Source organism: Phyllostomus hastatus, unplaced genomic scaffold (assembly GCF_019186645.2).
Source record: "Phyllostomus hastatus isolate PE091 unplaced genomic scaffold, TTU_PhHast_1.1 phas_scaffold_39, whole genome shotgun sequence".
Taxonomy (NCBI): Eukaryota; Metazoa; Chordata; class Mammalia; order Chiroptera; family Phyllostomidae; genus Phyllostomus; species Phyllostomus hastatus.
In genome coordinates this window covers 11,703,303-11,720,327 of record NW_025334028.1, presented here as the reverse complement: position 1 = coordinate 11,720,327, position 17,025 = coordinate 11,703,303, and the positions used below count along the sequence as shown (strand labels likewise).

At 42.6% G+C, this 17,025-nt stretch overlaps 1 protein-coding gene and 1 non-coding gene across 6 annotated transcripts in view; both read right to left on the bottom strand.

Annotated features, from left to right (window-relative positions):
- The window catches only part of NUDT9 (nudix hydrolase 9), a 36,022-nt gene extending 34,568 nt beyond the window's left edge, over window positions 1–1,454 (bottom strand). For 2 of the 5 annotated variants that reach the window (XM_045820130.1, XM_045820134.1), the window contains exon 1: window positions 1,044–1,454. In XM_045820130.1, coding sequence (XP_045676086.1) covers window positions 1,044–1,150 — 107 coding nt within the window. In that variant the 5' untranslated portion in view covers window positions 1,151–1,454. The remainder of the gene's footprint in view (window positions 1–1,043) is intronic. The other 3 variants (XM_045820132.1, XM_045820131.1, XM_045820129.1) reach the window with 3 other exon arrangements.
- A 13,175-nt stretch (window positions 1,455–14,629) lies between these two features.
- LOC123807003 lies at window positions 14,630–14,732 on the bottom strand. Its single transcript, XR_006783574.1, has one exon. It is a non-coding gene; the product is annotated as a U6 spliceosomal RNA (small nuclear RNA).
- Window positions 14,733–17,025: the final 2,293 nt, after the last annotated feature.

Below are 17,025 nucleotides of genomic sequence, written 5' to 3'. Positions count from 1 at the left end.
TATGCTCAGCAAAGAAGTTGCTCCACTAGTGTAAAGTCTGGGCAAAAGGGGTCCCAGCCTGTCCACCTGTTCACACACACTCAACTGAAAACTTTCAGTCTAGGTGCTCTGGTATGTGGTATCAATATTCAATCAGTCCTCCCATTTAGAGAAAACAATGCTTATTATCTACAATAAAAATATACACGGATAATCGGTGTCCACCAGATGTTTGAGAAAAAAACTAAGGAAAAAGGCAAAAAAATAACAAAACCACTGACCCAAAAGAGACAGATAATTCGGGAAATAGAAGGTAATTTTTATTACATGATCATGTTTATAGATTCAAAAGACCTGCTATGACCATGAAATAAAGAAAGGCTGCTATTAAAGAGAGCAATTAGAGAAAGAAAAGGTTCTTGTCAAAATTTACAATTCCATAGAAAAGGTGACTAACAGAATGCACAGGCCTTAAGTTTGAATGAGTAATTCAGTCACCATCGTGTTTCCTGAACAGTGGACTCAGAGAATAAAAACCTGAAAAGAGGAAAATAAAAGTAGGAGGCGGTGTGAGATAAAATTACCGTAGTCCCTAAACGTATCCAGAATTGACAAATCAAGAAAAAGAGATTGATAACACGTACATTATCTACACTGAGGTTCAGAAGAAGAATGACAACTTAAACTTTTCATTTTTCACCATTTACACTGTACACATCTTAAGATTATGTACATGTATTAATTTTAACAATGCTTTAAGTATTTACCAGAAGAAATGGCATGGGACAACACCACACCCAATTAAGTGCTACTTAAACTCTCTGGAGACAATAATGTTGTGACTTATGGAGGATGGCAAATGTCAATATGAGAGATAAAAAAGGTCACTATCACTGGTTTTCTTCAAAGGGGAGATAAAAACATTCCGAGCCTTTTTAAAAGCGTGTACATTTATGGATATAAACATCCGCGACGCAAGCAAAGCCTCCAGAATCCGCCGGACCAGAAGCTGGTTCCCACCCACAACATAAGGAATAAGGAGCCAGCACTAGGAGGGGAAATACCTGCACTCCGGGATGCTGCGAAAGCCCGAGGACTTGACAGTCACATAGGCCAAGGCCACAGAGAGAGACACGGTGGCTAAAGTCTTTCCCAGGATGCGCCCGGCCATCAGCGCCCCGCGGACGGCTTCGCGCAGCGAAGTCGCTCTTAGCTTGAGCCGCCGCCTCCGCCCGCCCCTCAGCCCCTGGCCCCGGAGATCTAGCGAGCACTAGGACCCGGCCGCCCTCCCATTCCCAAGAGGGTGTAGCCAGGTCTAATTTCATAAACACACCGACCGGGACTGCTCCCAAAATAACACTCCAGAGCCTTCCCCAGTGCTGTGAATACTGCCGGATCAGCCACGGCCCTCGAAGTTCCCGGCCCCAGCTTCCGTGGGAACAGCGGCACGGGCCGAAGACATCCGAGGTAGCGACGGTGCTTTACGGCGTAGCCGCAAAGCAAAGGCCATGGCGCATGCGTTCTTCGACCTCCCAGTCTGCGCAGGCGTTTTGGGGGCGAATTGAAGGGCTATAGTGAGAGAGCAAATAGGCAAGGAACGGGAAGGAGGAAGGAAGAGAAAGGGAGGTGTGTAGGAGATTGTTACCCTGTTTTAGTAAAGGTTACAAACAGCTGATGTGCTCAACTCCGCGTGTCCTGGTCATATCTGAGTGAAAGGTTACAGAAAAAGGAGGTAGACAAGAGGCACAAACAATAAGCAGAGTTGAGGTTTTCTCTTCCTTTCGTTACCAACTTGTTTGCTGCAGCGGCAACAATTCGGGAGGCTTTGCCTGGTCTACCAGCTGTGAATTAGACACGCAACCTGGAGCAGGAACAAAGGGGAGACACCCAGAGAACTTAAGACAAAAATTTGCCGAACTGAATTTGGAAATCCAAACTGCCCAAAACATAATATTTATATTATTATCATGGCAAGTATTTAACTTTTAAGTACATAATGCGATGTAACGGTGGTGTGATATAGACACAGATGTGATGAAACTTTCAACATTTTAAAAGGTTAATCAAATGTTAAGGAGTATAGTTCTAAAGATTGCAGAACCGTGGTCATATAAAGACTCCATATGAACCGCTGCACCAGGAGACTTGACCAACTGCCAAGGCTTCTAGCTGCTGAAGATCTTGTCCCTAGGATGATCCCAAAGGCCCCACCTCTCCCACCCCAGCTTATAGTGCTAGCATGGAAAAGCTCAACACTGCCAGGAGAATTTATTGTCTATTGCAAGCAAAATCTGGTGATAGGCAGATAAGCCTTAGAATGCTTCCAATTACAAATCCTTTCTCTGCCCTTGGTGACATACATGTACCAACCAGAACTGTTTTCTCAAAGACTTTAGAGCCCTTTTCTTTGAAATACAGACATTCAGGTGTATATCCTGTGTGCTAGCTCCCAGTCCCTGTGGCAGCATAAGGGCGTAACTTCAGTGGGTTCCTTTCTTCAACTTGCACTACTGCCTCCTGCCATAAACATAGAAATTTGTTCCTTGGCCAGGTAGCTCAGTTGGTTAGAGCCTTGTCGAGATACTCCAAGGTTGCAGGTCCTGTCCCCATTGGGGCATATACAAGGATTGGTGTCTTTGTTTCTCCCTCTCAAGACTGATTTTTTAAAAAGATAGAAATTTCTTTCTCCTCCATGTAAATGAAAAGGGGCCATGTACTAAACCTGACAAGCTCAAGGGGAGGCCTGCCTGGCAGCCTGATAAACTCACAGACCAAAGTAAACACATAGGATGGTCTAAAATTAAAACTTTCTAACTAAACTTTTGTGGCAGGTAGTCATGTCCTAGGCTAGAATCTTCTCTGACAAAGGTCTGTCTTCACCATAATTGAGCCTGATAACATACCTTTGGAATATCAGAGTAACTGCCTTTATTCTGACCCCTCAAAACATAACCACCACACCAAAGGCTGCAAATTTCCTCATTGTTATTGTTATCATGCTAATTGTTGGCTGTTAACTATCTTATGCCCGTAACTGTGAAAGAAGTATGTGTCTATCATTTTACTTTTTATCCAATCCCAGAGATTTCCCTACTTTGCTTTCTCCAGACTCCCTACTCTATCACCAATGGATTTCATGTAACTCACACCTCCTTCTTTGATGCTAATTAATAAAATAAATGATAAAACCGCCATTTTCCGGAGCATTTTCTCAATCTGTTGAGATTTTGTTTCCTGGCAATTATCATCAGTTTGACTCAAACAAACTCATAAAAATTCTTACAGGTTTGGACTTTTCTTACATTGACATCTAATGAGCTCTGATTAAAAACCCATATGGCCTAGTCACATGGATCACCCACTCACCCTCTTAACGCCCCTCCGTGCCTTTTCTTTAGCACAGTCCTCTCTTTTAAAAAAGTCTCCAGCCTTCTGCTTCAGTTCATGCAGTAGTGTTACTGAATAAAATGTGTCTACAGCTTTACCGAACATCCAGCTTTAACGATTCTTTTGGATGGTGAGGTGCCATTATTAAAATGTGCTTGCTTTTAAAAAAAAATCTGGATTTGGCTTCCCCTGGTCAGATAAATTTTGTTCTCAAAAGCAGGTTCTGTTTAAAAAAATTGGCTTTTTCTAAAGTCTGCTCATAAATTAGTCATTAGGAGAGGAATAAGGCAGTGAGTCACAAAACTTCTGATCAAAGAATGGGAGAAACAGGAAGTTTTCATGGGAAGTTCTTCAAGCCCACGCGTTCTAATTCTGCATTCTTTAAGGCAGCCCTGTTGGAGTGCACTTAATTTAAGGACCCACAACTATGCAAAGAAAACCAGTTCCATGGCTTTGGGATTGCACCAGTGCAGACAATTGGGTCTCCCAGATTCCTCCCCTGAGGAACTGTACTCCCAGGTCAGCTAGAATTGAAGAGCGTGTGCTGCAGCCCACTTGTGGGCAGAACCAAAATGCCATCTCGGATATTTACTGTTTCCTATAGCTGTCCATTTACATCCCGAATTAAGTGGGTGTCATCAGAACTTCAGTGAAAGCTGTCATTTTTTATGTAGAAGCCACATGTAATTTTAAGGGCATCTTAAAATAGTTGGTGAGATGAGCAAAAGATGCTGAGAAATATTTTTAAGTAAAAACCAGCGTATGGGATTACTGGAATTAATAGCTTTGGTAAAAATAATCGTATCTAAGAATTCCAACCATTTCCCCCTCTTCTCACTTATTTCCTTATACAACAAATATTCACTGATTACTTACTATTTACCAAGTACCACCCTAAGTGTCAGGAACAGAGTTGTGAACAAAATGGGCAAGGTCCTGCTCTCACGAAGCTTACTTTCTAAGGGAGGGACATCAACTATAAATAAGTATACTTGGAACTGCAGATTAGGAGAAGTGCTATGAAGGAAATAGACAACTTTTGGTGGAAAAGAATAACTGAAGGAGGAGTGACTACTTTGGATTATAGGGGAAGAGTGTCAGAGAAGGCTTTTCTGGGGAGGTCACATTTGAGAGATACCTAAAGACATGAAGCTGCCAGCCATCGGAAAGCTGGGGGAAGAGCTGAGAGGACTATACGTGCAAAATCTCTGAGGCAGGAAAGAGCTTGGCCACAGTCCAGGAAGAGAAAGCTCAATGTGCTTAAAGTACAGTATTGTAGAAAACTGGGGGAACCCTGATCTGCGATGAAGCACAATGGACACAACTCACTGATTCCCAATACCAATTTACCCATGTCATATGTAGAAATGTGTCCAGTTAAAAATTTATCTCCCTGTGCTCCCTAAAGCTAAAGGGGCCATTTGACCCTCCCTGGTCATCTTAAGATGAAAGTAAAAGCATACTTGTGTGGGTCTCTAGGAAGGCTATTATTTTTCTGGTGATAAGAGACTGGCTTATTTGGAAGGAACTATTAATCCTTTGCCATTTCCCTTCCCTCCTTTATTTCTGCTTGAAATGAGGGCACAATTTCTAGAGAAGGACCAGCCATACTGAGACCACAAAGACAAAAGCCACACTTTTGGATGGCAGAAGAGAGTGCATAAAAGCCTGGGTCTTTTATGAAGTGCTCAAGTACTGGTACTGTTACAGGGTGCAGCCAAGAGGGGGGACCCCAAATAGACATTTGAAATGGGGTCCAGAACTTAAAGTGTCCAGGAGATTTTAAGATGTCTCCACCCCCACCCCCCCACCCCCGCCCCCACCCCCGCCACGGTGTGGGTTGGGGGAAGGGACAAATGGAGCAGGGCCATTGAGAGCTGTTTTGCATAGCAACAGCCTTGCAGCTACCCTCTGGTGTGGTCATTTAACATATCTATAGCCTTTGGCTGGTCGCTTAGACCTGTTAAATAGCTGTGGCCATGCCCTGAGCCAGGGGAATGGAAGTAACTTCCCCACCAAGACTTAACTTGGGGGGGGGGCAGGTCCCCCGAGGAACAGCGCCTGCGTGGGAACTTGGAGATGATTGGCTCCATGACATGGGGCCACGCCTGCCCAGACTCATGATGGCAGCCCAGTAAAGCTGGAAGGATACGAGTTTTGGCATGTGAAGCCGAGTGTGGGAGGAGTCGGAAATGAGGCTGCAGAGGAAGATTGGCCGCGGGGATTTAAAACCCAGACTTGGTGGCCATTAGGAGAGAGAACCATGTGGCTTTAGCAGAATGGGTAGGACCTCAGCCATTGGGGGAGAACCGTGCTGCTTTAGGAAGGAGAGCCATGCTGCTTTAGGAGAGAGAACCACGTGGCCTTGACAGAGTGGAGACTCCCGCAGCCCTGAGAGGGAGAACCACGCGGCCTAGACAGAGTGGGGACCCCCACAGCTTTAGAAGGGGAACCACCACCTGGTTTTAGCAGAGATCCTGGCGACTCAGCTGAGGGTGCCAGGAACCCAGGGAGGTCTCCCAGTTGAGATGGAGTATTAACTGGGAAGAACCAGAGGACTGCCTGAGCCATGGACTTCTATTTCCTGTCCTGAGATCCGGTACTCTGGACTGGGCAAAGGGGGAAGGAAGGAAGGACTGTGTCTGTTTGTGGGTGTTTTAAGGGACCCTAGGATTTTTGATGAAGACATTAGGTCACTACCTGAAGTCTGTATAGCATTAAATAAACATTTCCTTTCCTTTTTACGAATCTCTGGCATTGAGAGACGTCTTTCCTAGGGCGGAGGACATAACAGACCCGGGGCCTTCTTTCAATAATTGTATACCGCCCCAGGCCCCCCTTGTTTGTTCTGTAACAGTACCAGTCCTGATAGCCTGCTTCTGGACTGAGAAAATAAGCCCCTGTCTGGCTAAGAGACTGGTTGGGTTTATTTTACACAAAAATCTCTGCACAAGAGCCAAATCATTGAAGGTTTTCTAGGCCATGGTAAGGAATTAGGAGTTTATCACAAGTGCAAAGAAAAGCCATTAATAGCCCACAATACTTCATTCCTCACAATGTAGAGAGGTAGATAATCTAAAAGTTAGAACTGGTTAAACAACAACAATGGAGCCGGGGTTAGAATGGAAAGTCTGGTTAACTGTTGTAGATTCTGAACACTCCCCTCCACTACTGTCATCTCTGCTCTTTCCCATAATCCTCTGAATCAGAAGTGACCAGCTTCCTTCTTTCTGTTCCTTTACGCAAAGATTTTGTTTACATCTTTTTTGTTCTTTCAATCATGGGGGACTACATACCCACCAGTTGTGTTTCTTAATAAGCTAATGCATATTGAAGGACATTTTAAAACCCTGTTTCACATGACAAAGCCTGGCTTTCAAAATTAATCCTGTACTAGAGACTCAGAATTCCCATCTGACAGTCACTTCTTTGTTCTAATTCATATCTGTTCTTCCCCCTGAAACAGTGAAACCATTATGTCAATGGTTGGGGTGTCCTAGGGCATTAAGATAAACAGAATGTAAGAAAAAAAACACATTGAAAAATATTTGAAAAGTATTATTCTCAATATTTTTATTTTGACCATGTAATTTGACCAAATTATTTAACTTCCCTAAGCCTATTCCTTCACCTGTAAAGTGAGGGGATATGGTACTCAACATCATAAGAGCTATGAGAATTAAAGAAGATAACTTTTGTTAATGTCTTACAAACTTGTAACAACTATTCTTTTCAAGCATTTAAAACATGGGACCTACTATTTGCTATGCATATTACACATATTACCACCACATTTAATCCTGACAATAACCCCAAGCTGCTGGGGTCCACCTTCGGTGGGTCTTAGGGTCCCCGAAGGAGGAACGGCTCAGGTGAAACGAGACACCGGGTGAGGTGTCGGAGGACAGCCAGGATCTCTAGACCTGACTGACTCAACCGAGAAAAATCAATCTTTATTTTTATAGGGGAGGTTATACAACATTCAATGCATAGTGTGATTATTAAAACAGAAATGGTTACCACAGAAATAATTTCTAAAAACACAGAAGGTTTTACAGATCAATCATGTTAAACAAAGAAATAACCGAAAAGTACAGGAAGTCCCACAGATCAGCCATATTAAACAAAGGTTATTTTGACCAAGAGGGTCATTAATCAGTTAGCCAATGAAGCGATACAAGCACAAACTTTCAAATGCTGATTATAATTAAATATCTATTAAATTTCTTTAGATTGGTCTAAATCAAAGGGGTACAAGGAGTGATTTAAAAATTAGTTATTGTTTATAGAAATTAGATTGTCTAAATTAGATAAATGACTTTTTACCCAAATCTATTAACTACATATCGGCGGGGGGGGGGGGGGCATATTATGTTCCCATGTACTAAGATTATTATATTTAAATTAAAACTCCTTTCTACTCTGTTTACCTGGTCCCATCAATAACTGCTCCTGCCCATGGCATGGGAAAGGCAGTGGTTCTAATAAATCTTGAGCTTTTGAATGGTGACTCCTTAAACATTCCTAGCAACGGCCTCCTCCAGCATTCTGGCAGCTAGTCTGCCTATAGTTTAATTCTATCCTTAATTTTACAGGTGAGGGAAACAGGCAACATTAGGGTTGCTAGGGATCTCTATTCTGTGGTCAACAAGTCATTTCGTGCAGAATCAGAGGCATCGTGCAGAGTTTTTTATAAAGCACAGGTGTCCAAAAATCCCACCACCTGATGCTAATAGGGACAGGCATATGGGAAGAGATAGACAGGAGATCCGACCACAGTCGCCTCTGCTGTGCAGATGCGTCTCACCCGACCCGACTGTGTCAAAAGTCAGCTGTTTGTCGGCTCCTGACACCAAGCAGGCTTATGTATTGTCCCTACTTTAGAGATGAGGAGGCAGACTCCAGAAAATTAAATAACTTGCCCAAGATCACACAGCCTACCTAATAATTTGTAAAGTCAGATATATGCATTTCCCAGGGCTGATGAAACAACTTAATGCAAACTTAGTAGTGTAAAACAATAGAAATTTATTCTCTCACAGTTCCAGAGACCAGAATTGTAATTCAGTTTCTCTTGCCAAAACAAATTGTCGTCAGGACTGTGCTCCTTCTAAAGGTTCTTGGGAACCATCCCTTTTTTGCCTCTTCCAGGTCCTGGAGGCTGTTGGCTCACGGTGGCCACAGTTCTTGGTAGCAGCACTCCAAAAGGTCACACTGCCTTCCCCTTTTCTGTTTGAGTCAATTCTCTCACTGACTCTCTTTTATAAGGACACTTGTGATTTCATTTAGTGACACCAGTATAGATAATCTCACCATCTCAGGATCCTTAGTACCATCTACAAAGGCCCCTTTCCCTCATTAGGCAACATTTACAGGTCGCAGGGTTTAGGGCCTGATTTTCTGTGGGGTCATTACTCAGCCTACTACAGCAGTACTCAGCTTTAGGTCTGTCTGATTATAATCTCAAATTCTTAACCATGCATTCATTCAGTAAATATTTATTAAACACTGATGTGTATAAGCACTGTGGTAGCTACTGTAGTACAATGATGAGCAAAACCAATCAAGAGCACTGCCTTCATGAATCTACAGGCTACTTGGGGAGATGGACATTAGAAATAACCACACAAATAAAGGTCAAGTTACAAGTGAGATCAATGTTATGGAGGGAAGTTCCTGGAGCTCTGAGAATTATGATAGGAAGATTTGTTCAAGTTTGGGAAAACTCCACTTAAGAAGTAATACTAGAGATGACATCTGAAGGAAAAAAAGGAGTCAGTTAGGCAAAAAGTGGAGAAAAAGATAAAAACCTTTATGCAATCCATTTTGCAGGATACTTGGCACATATAAGTGCTCAGTAAATCAAGTTCTCTCTTCTCAACCCCTTCTCTTCCTTAGGGGATCTGCTAGTACAGATACGGGGCTATTCAAAGCAATATAGAACTACCTGCCCAGGTTTCCCTAAGAATCTTCCCAACCCACATTCTATGCAATAGTTCACACACTAACTGCCTTCACAAAGTTATAGTTCATTTGTAGCTGAATAATAAGTATATCTGTAATGTATTGATTATCTTGCAACAGCAAAGCAGGAACAAAGAATCAAACGCAGTCTATTGTACAAAGACCCAAGCATGTCCTCAATGCAATCAGCATTACAGGATGGAGCTGACATGATCAGGATGTTCACAAAGCAACTCCCCACCCCCGCAAAAAAAAACCTCCCACAACAGAACATTTATGAAGAAGGCCTTCTTGACTCTCTAGTTCTTAATAACAAAGAAAGTTGTTCAAGGACAATATTTGCAAATGTTACTAAGTGTTACATGAAAAAGATTTTAAATGGTGTTCCTTTGTAATTGAAAATAAGTACTTTCCAAAGTTTTCATTGATATTCTGTTAGAGTTATGTGAAAGGAACAAAGTTAGCTTGTTTAATGACTAGTTAAAGAACGAAACACATTTTGTTTCCACATTTTAAGTCAGTAATTTTTCCCCTTTTTGTGAATTCCATAAGGTTGCATACGTAACCTCTCATCAATATTTACTGCTAGAGAAAGAAGTTAGAAACGTGGGTTTACATCAAATCAAAACTACTGCGTAGAGTAGCAACAATGCAAGGACTGCGAGTGCTATCAGGAGATACCCACGTCATTCTCCTGTCTTCCCACCTTCCATTGACTCTGTCTGTTGGGGTGTCTGTGCATTTCATTTGTTACCAGTTCGGGTAGAGCATCTATTGAATACATTCTCTTGTTTGTTTATTTGCTTGTTTTGAATAGTTAGCTTGAATTTATCAAAAGGAACAGGTAGGTCATTTTCACCAAAAGTTAACAGGGGTAGAGGGGAAAAGATCAACACAAACTACTGTGAGAAGGTAAAATGTCACAACTCTTTAGAGTGGGCCCTTAGGTGATCACAGTGTGCACACGAGAAAGCTGCATTCCTAAATAAAGCAGCGTTCCAAAAGGACATTCCTTTTGGTTCAGAAAATTGATTTGAATGTAGTTGACTAATCCATGTTTATGTATAGCTTGCTAACGGGATTTGGTAGAGGGCTAGCTCACTGATTCAACCACTTGACCTAGCCACTGGGCAAACACAAATTAAAAGGCAAATTATAAATTAAAAGAAGTTTAAGAAGTTTATTCTTTCTGTGAAGAGATTTCTCCTCCCATTTCAGAATCCATGTGGCCTTTTCAAATGTGAATACCTTTAATGGCCAAGTCTCTACCCAGTCTCAACACAGGTTTCACTAGTAAAGTGTTTATTGAGATTATGTGTGAAGCATTCAAAACCTTATCAGAAAGCTGGAATTCCCTTTGCAGATTTGAGGTAGGATTTTTAGGAAACAATGTCCAAAGTGGGACATTATTGTTTAATGAGGGGATAAGTTAAAAGTGCCATACTAGCACAAAGCAAAATAAAACTCCAGATCATGAGTTTAAAGAGCCAGGAAAATGTGGATAATGTGGCAGTGTCCCTGTGACAGAATGGGGGAACTCCAAGCCATATTCTTTCCCTGAGCCCAAATCAGCCCCATATAGACATTGTCCACCAATTCTGGAGAATAACCCCAATTTTCTTCCCTCTGAAGGAAACATCAGACAGGATTCCCCATTCATGCCATCAAGCTTTTCCCATCCTGGTTAAGGATAGGCTGAAGCAGAGACTAGGGTTCATTCATGAGACCCAAGATGCTGGGCATTTGTCCTCCTCCCTTCTCAGTCCAGGAGATTTTATATGGGCACATCATATTCACAAGCACCCTCAACTTACACGTGCTGGTCTATTTGAGAAAATAGACAAAGTACTGGTAGTCCGTTTGAGGAATCCACATCCAAGTAGAGTGTGGGTATATAGTTTTTATGTTTTATTGTACCTATAACACATTTAAATTTTACCATTAAATCCTGAGCATAAGTGTGTGCTGGTCTTATGTCTGCAGATTTTTAAAAGGTAACAATAAATGGATGAATGACTTAAAAATATGACATAGTAAAGTTTAATTGTAGAATCTAGGTGGTGGTAAAATTGTAGGTAAAAGTTGTACTTTATAGCCTCCATCACTAAGAAAGAGGAATAATGCTTCTTTGAGGGCTGCAGCTGGTATATTTACGACAGTTGTGGGAGTGTAAGAGGCTGCAGCCAGGGGTCCCCAAAAGAAGGATTTGTGATGGGGTCCAGAACTCAGGGTGTCCAGGAAATATTAAAAATATGGAGTGTCCCCACCCCCACAAGTCTGAACTGGGGGATGAGACACATGGAGCAGGGCCATTGAGAGGTGTTTTGCATAGCAACAGCTTTGTAGATAACCTCTTGAACGGTCATTTAACATATCTGTAACCTTTAACTGATTTCATAGATAGCTGCGGCCGTGCTTTGAGCCAGGGGGATGGGAGTGCATTCCACCCAGGATGTAACTGGAAGGCAACCCCCCTGGTTACAGAGCCTGCTGTAAGAGCTTGGAGATGTTGGCTCCACACCAAGGGGCCATGCCTGCCTGGACTTACTAGGGCAGCCCAGAAAAACTGGAAAAATGTGGGAATGCTAGCAGGTGTAGCTGATTGTGGGAGGAGTTGGAAATGGGGCTGCAGAGGAAGATTGGTGCTGGGATTTAAACCCAGGTGCAGCAGCCATGACAAGAAGAACTACGCAGCTTATGAAGCCAGAAAGCAAGAGGTAGCAGTGATACAGAGCTCTCTCTTAGCACTTTGGAAGAATGTAGGAGAGTTGCTGAGGGAAGGAAAGGGGTGAAAGGACTCTTGCTGGTGGGCCATGAGAAGGTGCCTTGTGGTTTTGGACTAAGAACTGGAGATCCTGGTGACACAGCTGATGGTTCTGGAAACCGAGGGAGGCCTATCAGCTGAACACGGATTACTAGAAAGAACCAGGAGCTACGTGAGCCATTGACCTCTATTTCTTTTCCTGAGATACAGTACCCCGGACCAGGCAAAGTGGGGGGAAGGAAGGGCTGTGTGTGTTTGTGGGTGTTTTAAGGGACTTTGGGATTTTAATAAAGACATTAAGTCATTACTCTTAAGTCTGTATGACATTTGAATAAATAATTCCTTTCCTTTCCATCAGTCTCTGATACAGAGAGCTATAATTCCCTAGCAGAGGGCAAGGCGAACCTAGTACAGGGCGAGCCCCGGAGAAGGGGAGACCCATTTGGTAACATTGTGCAACCCCTTCGCAGGTGGCCAATCAAGGAAAATCATGGGAGACCCCATGCACAATAGCTTTACAGTAATACAACTACTTATACATGTGTAATAAAAGCCTGCCAAAACTGGCCAGAAAGCATCTGCCCTGTAAGAACAGAATCCCGCCAGCCCATGAGGTCAGTCTCTGCTTGGAGTTGGCCTGCTCCCATGTTCTCTGCTATAAACTATGTGTTTGGTTCAATTCTTTGTCCTGATCACCAAGAACCTGGCTACCTGTGTCCACCGTGACAGTATTCCTTTGACATCGTACTTGATAACTCAGAATTCTGCCAGTTTTGAGTGTTCCTGGAGTTGCTAGAGTAACAGAGTGCTCTGAATCAGGCCCAGGATTTGCTGCAAGCTTGCCTGCTTCCTGGCCCTTAAGGCCCTGCAGATCTTTAAGGCAAGAGTTATCTGTGGTGGATAAGGAAGCTGTGTGGAGTTTGCAGAGCAAAACCCCTAGGGCTGTGGAGCAGGACTTCCTTGTGCCCTACAAGGCAGAGAACTCTTTGCTGTTTAAATAACAGCTCCAGAAGTGTTCCTTGGTCCTTATAAGTACCAAGTGGCTGACCATTGGAAATCAAGTGGCTAGGTGACTCAGGCAGCTGTATTAACCATATCATGTCATTAAGACAGCCTTTAATACTCTCAAGAAACACATTTCAGATGACCTTCCCAATTCTATTGGATTAGTAAATCTTTGGTCTGTTGACTCTTCTTATACATTTGTTCCAAAGAAATATTTATGTGCACTGTTCATAAGCCTCAAAGAAATTGGGTTCTGGGTTTGTTTCTGTGGGAGACACAGCTGTGCTGATGACTGGGGGATTAAATGTGAACGGGGGGGGGGGGGACACACGGAGGCCCCATCACGTGGAACCTTATAGAAGAGGACAGGGCATTTGGATTTTATTCTAAGTGCAATGTGAAGCTTGAGTGAACTAATCAGGAAACTGACAATCCAATTTTCACGTTTAAAATATGATCCCTCTGACTCCTTTGAAGAGGAGTTGAGGAATGGAGCAGTAGGTGAGAGGGCTGTGATTAAGGTAGAGTTTGTTTCAGTGTTCGCCTGCCAGTAAGAATAATTTAGCAGAGTGCTATGAAGGGGTCCAGAATATGGCACTGTAACACCAAAATTATGTTAAGCTTAAGGGACTTGAAAATATAAGGCTTTTTAAATGAACTCCCTTATCTACTTATAAGCAAAGCCTCCTCCAAAAACCCATGGTCATAAATCATCTCACCAGGAGTTTGGGGAGTTTCACAACTAAGGAAGATTGTCACAAAACCATCACATCCCCCATGCATTTCCCTGAGGTCCTGTTTATTTTCCCTAAATGTCAATTGTTTATCCATGAGTGCCCTTCTCCCCCATCCCTTTTCCTATTAAAATAGTATGCAAGCCCCTATTTCTAATCTCCTTGATTTATATTTTAGTGTGATCTCCTGTCTTTTCTCTTGCTAATTTGAATGGGGTTTCTTTTTTCCTCTTTCGTTTTCTTTCTTTCTTTTTTTCTTTCTTTCTTTTTTTCTTTCTTTCTTTTTTTCTTTCTTTCTTTCTTTCTTTCCTTCTTTCTAAATTTTGTTCAGTTTAATTCACAGAACCTCAATTAGTTAACACAGAAGAAAAATGTTTATTCTTCAATGGCTAGAAAAATGATATAATAAGAATATCACAGAGCTGACCCCTAGGCCTCTGGAGAAGTATTTGCTTTCCAGGCAGAGAACTATTTGCAATTTAAAAATCAGCTCCAACAGGAAGAAGAAGAAGTAATTGCAAAAGTGAAGTTCTTCAAAGCACTGGAAGGGCAGGAGCATCAGGAAGGGATGGGATCCAGTGCCCAGCAGGGGAGTTTCCCTGATGATATAGGAGAAGGGAGTTCCATCCATAGAAACAGGAGAGGAGTCGGGAAGTCTGGGCTCACGTGCAGAGTCTGATCTGGTAGTTGGACAGTGAGGACAGTCCTTGGGATTGCTTCTATTTTTGCCAGTTGAGATAGGTCCATCAGCTGAGAGTAAGGTAGGAAAGGGAACACAGACAGTTTGAAGAACCAGGACAACATGACACACTTCATGAATTTGTGTGTCATCCTTGCCCAGGGGTGATGCTAATCCTCTCTGTATCGTTCCAATTTTAGTACATGTGCTGCCAAAGCAGGCAAGAAAGAGGATGACATGGCCCCTTTCAAACAGTGGGAAAAGAAGCATCATAGGGAATTTCTGATGGGGCATTCCAAAGTTGGAAAATTTCAGTTTAAGTAATAGCTAATAAGCTTAGTAATCAATGCACGTAAAAGCTATTGTTCCAGGAACTGAAGGTATGACCCACCCCGACTCCAGGAAACCACAAGCAGTTTTACCTTTGTGCCTCAGGAAGACTGCAAGTAATCAAGGTGGTATCTGAGCCATTGTGCTCCACAGTGAGATGACCATCACCCAGAGCGAGAATGCTGAAGTTGTTTTTTTTAATCCAATTAACTTTTCCCTTAATTCCAAACCTCTTACCTATATATTTTTTCTCTTTATAAAAGGGGCCATTTTAAAATGGAATTTAAGACAGTCTGTTAGGGTGCAAACCTGCCATCCTCTAGATCGCTGGCCGTGTGAATATGAATATTCAATCCCTGTCTCTGCTTATTGGGTCTGGTAGGTAACAAACAGCATGAACACTGGCTTTTCCAGTTTCATTTCCTCCCAAGGAGTACTCTACAACCAGCTGAAATTTGTGTTCACAAATTCTGTCTGCATGGTTGAGGTTGTTTTTTTTTAATTTAATCTTTATTATATTTTTTCCATTACCATTTAGTCCCCTTATACCCCTCTCCCCTCAGTAATCACCACACTGTTGTCCATGTCCACGGGTCCTTTTTCCTTTTGCTTAATCCCTTATTTTTTTTTAAACACACTCTCCAAAGAGAATATACAGATGACTGATAAACATGTCATGAATCATCAGAGAGATGCAAATTCAAACCACAAAGATACATTCCCTCACACCTACTAGAGTGGCTGTCATCAATAAACTGACAAACAATGTGTGCTGGTGAGGATGTGGAAAAAGGGAACCCTGGTGCACTGCTGGCAGGAATGCAGACTGGTGCAGCCACCGTGGACAACAGTATGGAATTCCTCAAAAAACTGGAAATAGAACTCCATTTGACCCAGTGATCCCACTTTTGAGAATATATCCTGAGAATCCCAAAACACCAATCAGAAAGAATATATGCACCCTTATGTTCACAGCAGCATTATTTACAATAGCCAAGATCTAGAAACAGCCCAAGTGACTATCAGTAAATGAGTGGATAAAAAATTGTCGTACATTTACAAAATGGAATACTACACAGCTATAGAAAAGAAGGAACTCTTACCTTTTGGGAGATTCTAGGAAAGATGGAGGCATAGGCAGAAATACTTTACTTCTTCATATAACCAAAAGAAGGATAACAACCAATTTAAAAACAAACAACAACCAAACTGCCAGAATATCAAACTATATGGAAGTCCAACAACCAGAGAATAAGGAAACATTCATCCAGGCCGGTAGGAGGGGTGGAGACAGGCTGCCAGGGTGGAGAAGGCACACGGCAAGGCAAGGTAATGAATCACCCGGGAAATCCCACATTCATGTACGGATAAGCTGGGAGGAACAACGAGGGAGTGAGACAGACTGTGAAACCCACAGTTTCAGAGTGGGAAACTAAAGACTCAAAACCCCTGGCTGGCCCTGGCTGGTGTGGATCAGTGGATGGAGCACCGACCTCTGAACTGAAAGGTTGACGGTTCAATTCTCAGTCAGGGAACATGCCTGAGTTTCAAGCCAGGTCCCCAGTGGGGAGTGCTGGAGAGGCAACCACATATTGATGTTTCTCTCCCTCTCTTTCTCCCTCCCTTCCCCTCTCTCTAAAAGTAAATAAATAAAATCTAAAAGAACAAACAAAAACAAAAACAAAAAAACCCTGGCTCTAAAAAATCTGTGGGGGTTGTGGCAGTGGAGGAAACTCCCTGTCTCACACAGGAGTCCATTGGGGAGGCCCACAGGGTCCTAAAATGTACACAAACCCACCCACCTGCGAATCAGCACCTGAAAGGGCACAATCCACTTATGGGAAGTGAGGGAAGTGACAGAAAGTGTGGTGAGAGCCAAGCAAATATTGTTCCCTTTCTGACCCCACCTCCACAGCACCACAATGCTACAGAGGGTTGCCCTGCCATGGCAAATACCTCAGGCGTAACAGGAATGTAACAGGTGTGCCAAGACAAAGAAATATGGCCCAAATGAAAGAACAGATTAAAAACTCCAAAAAAGAACTAAGTGACAAGGAGATATCCAACCTATCAGATGAGAGTTCAAACACCAAGGCACATCATAATTACATTACCCAAGATTCAAGATAAGGAGAGAATCTTAAAAGCAGCAAGAGAAAAGGAGACAGTTACCTACAAAGGAG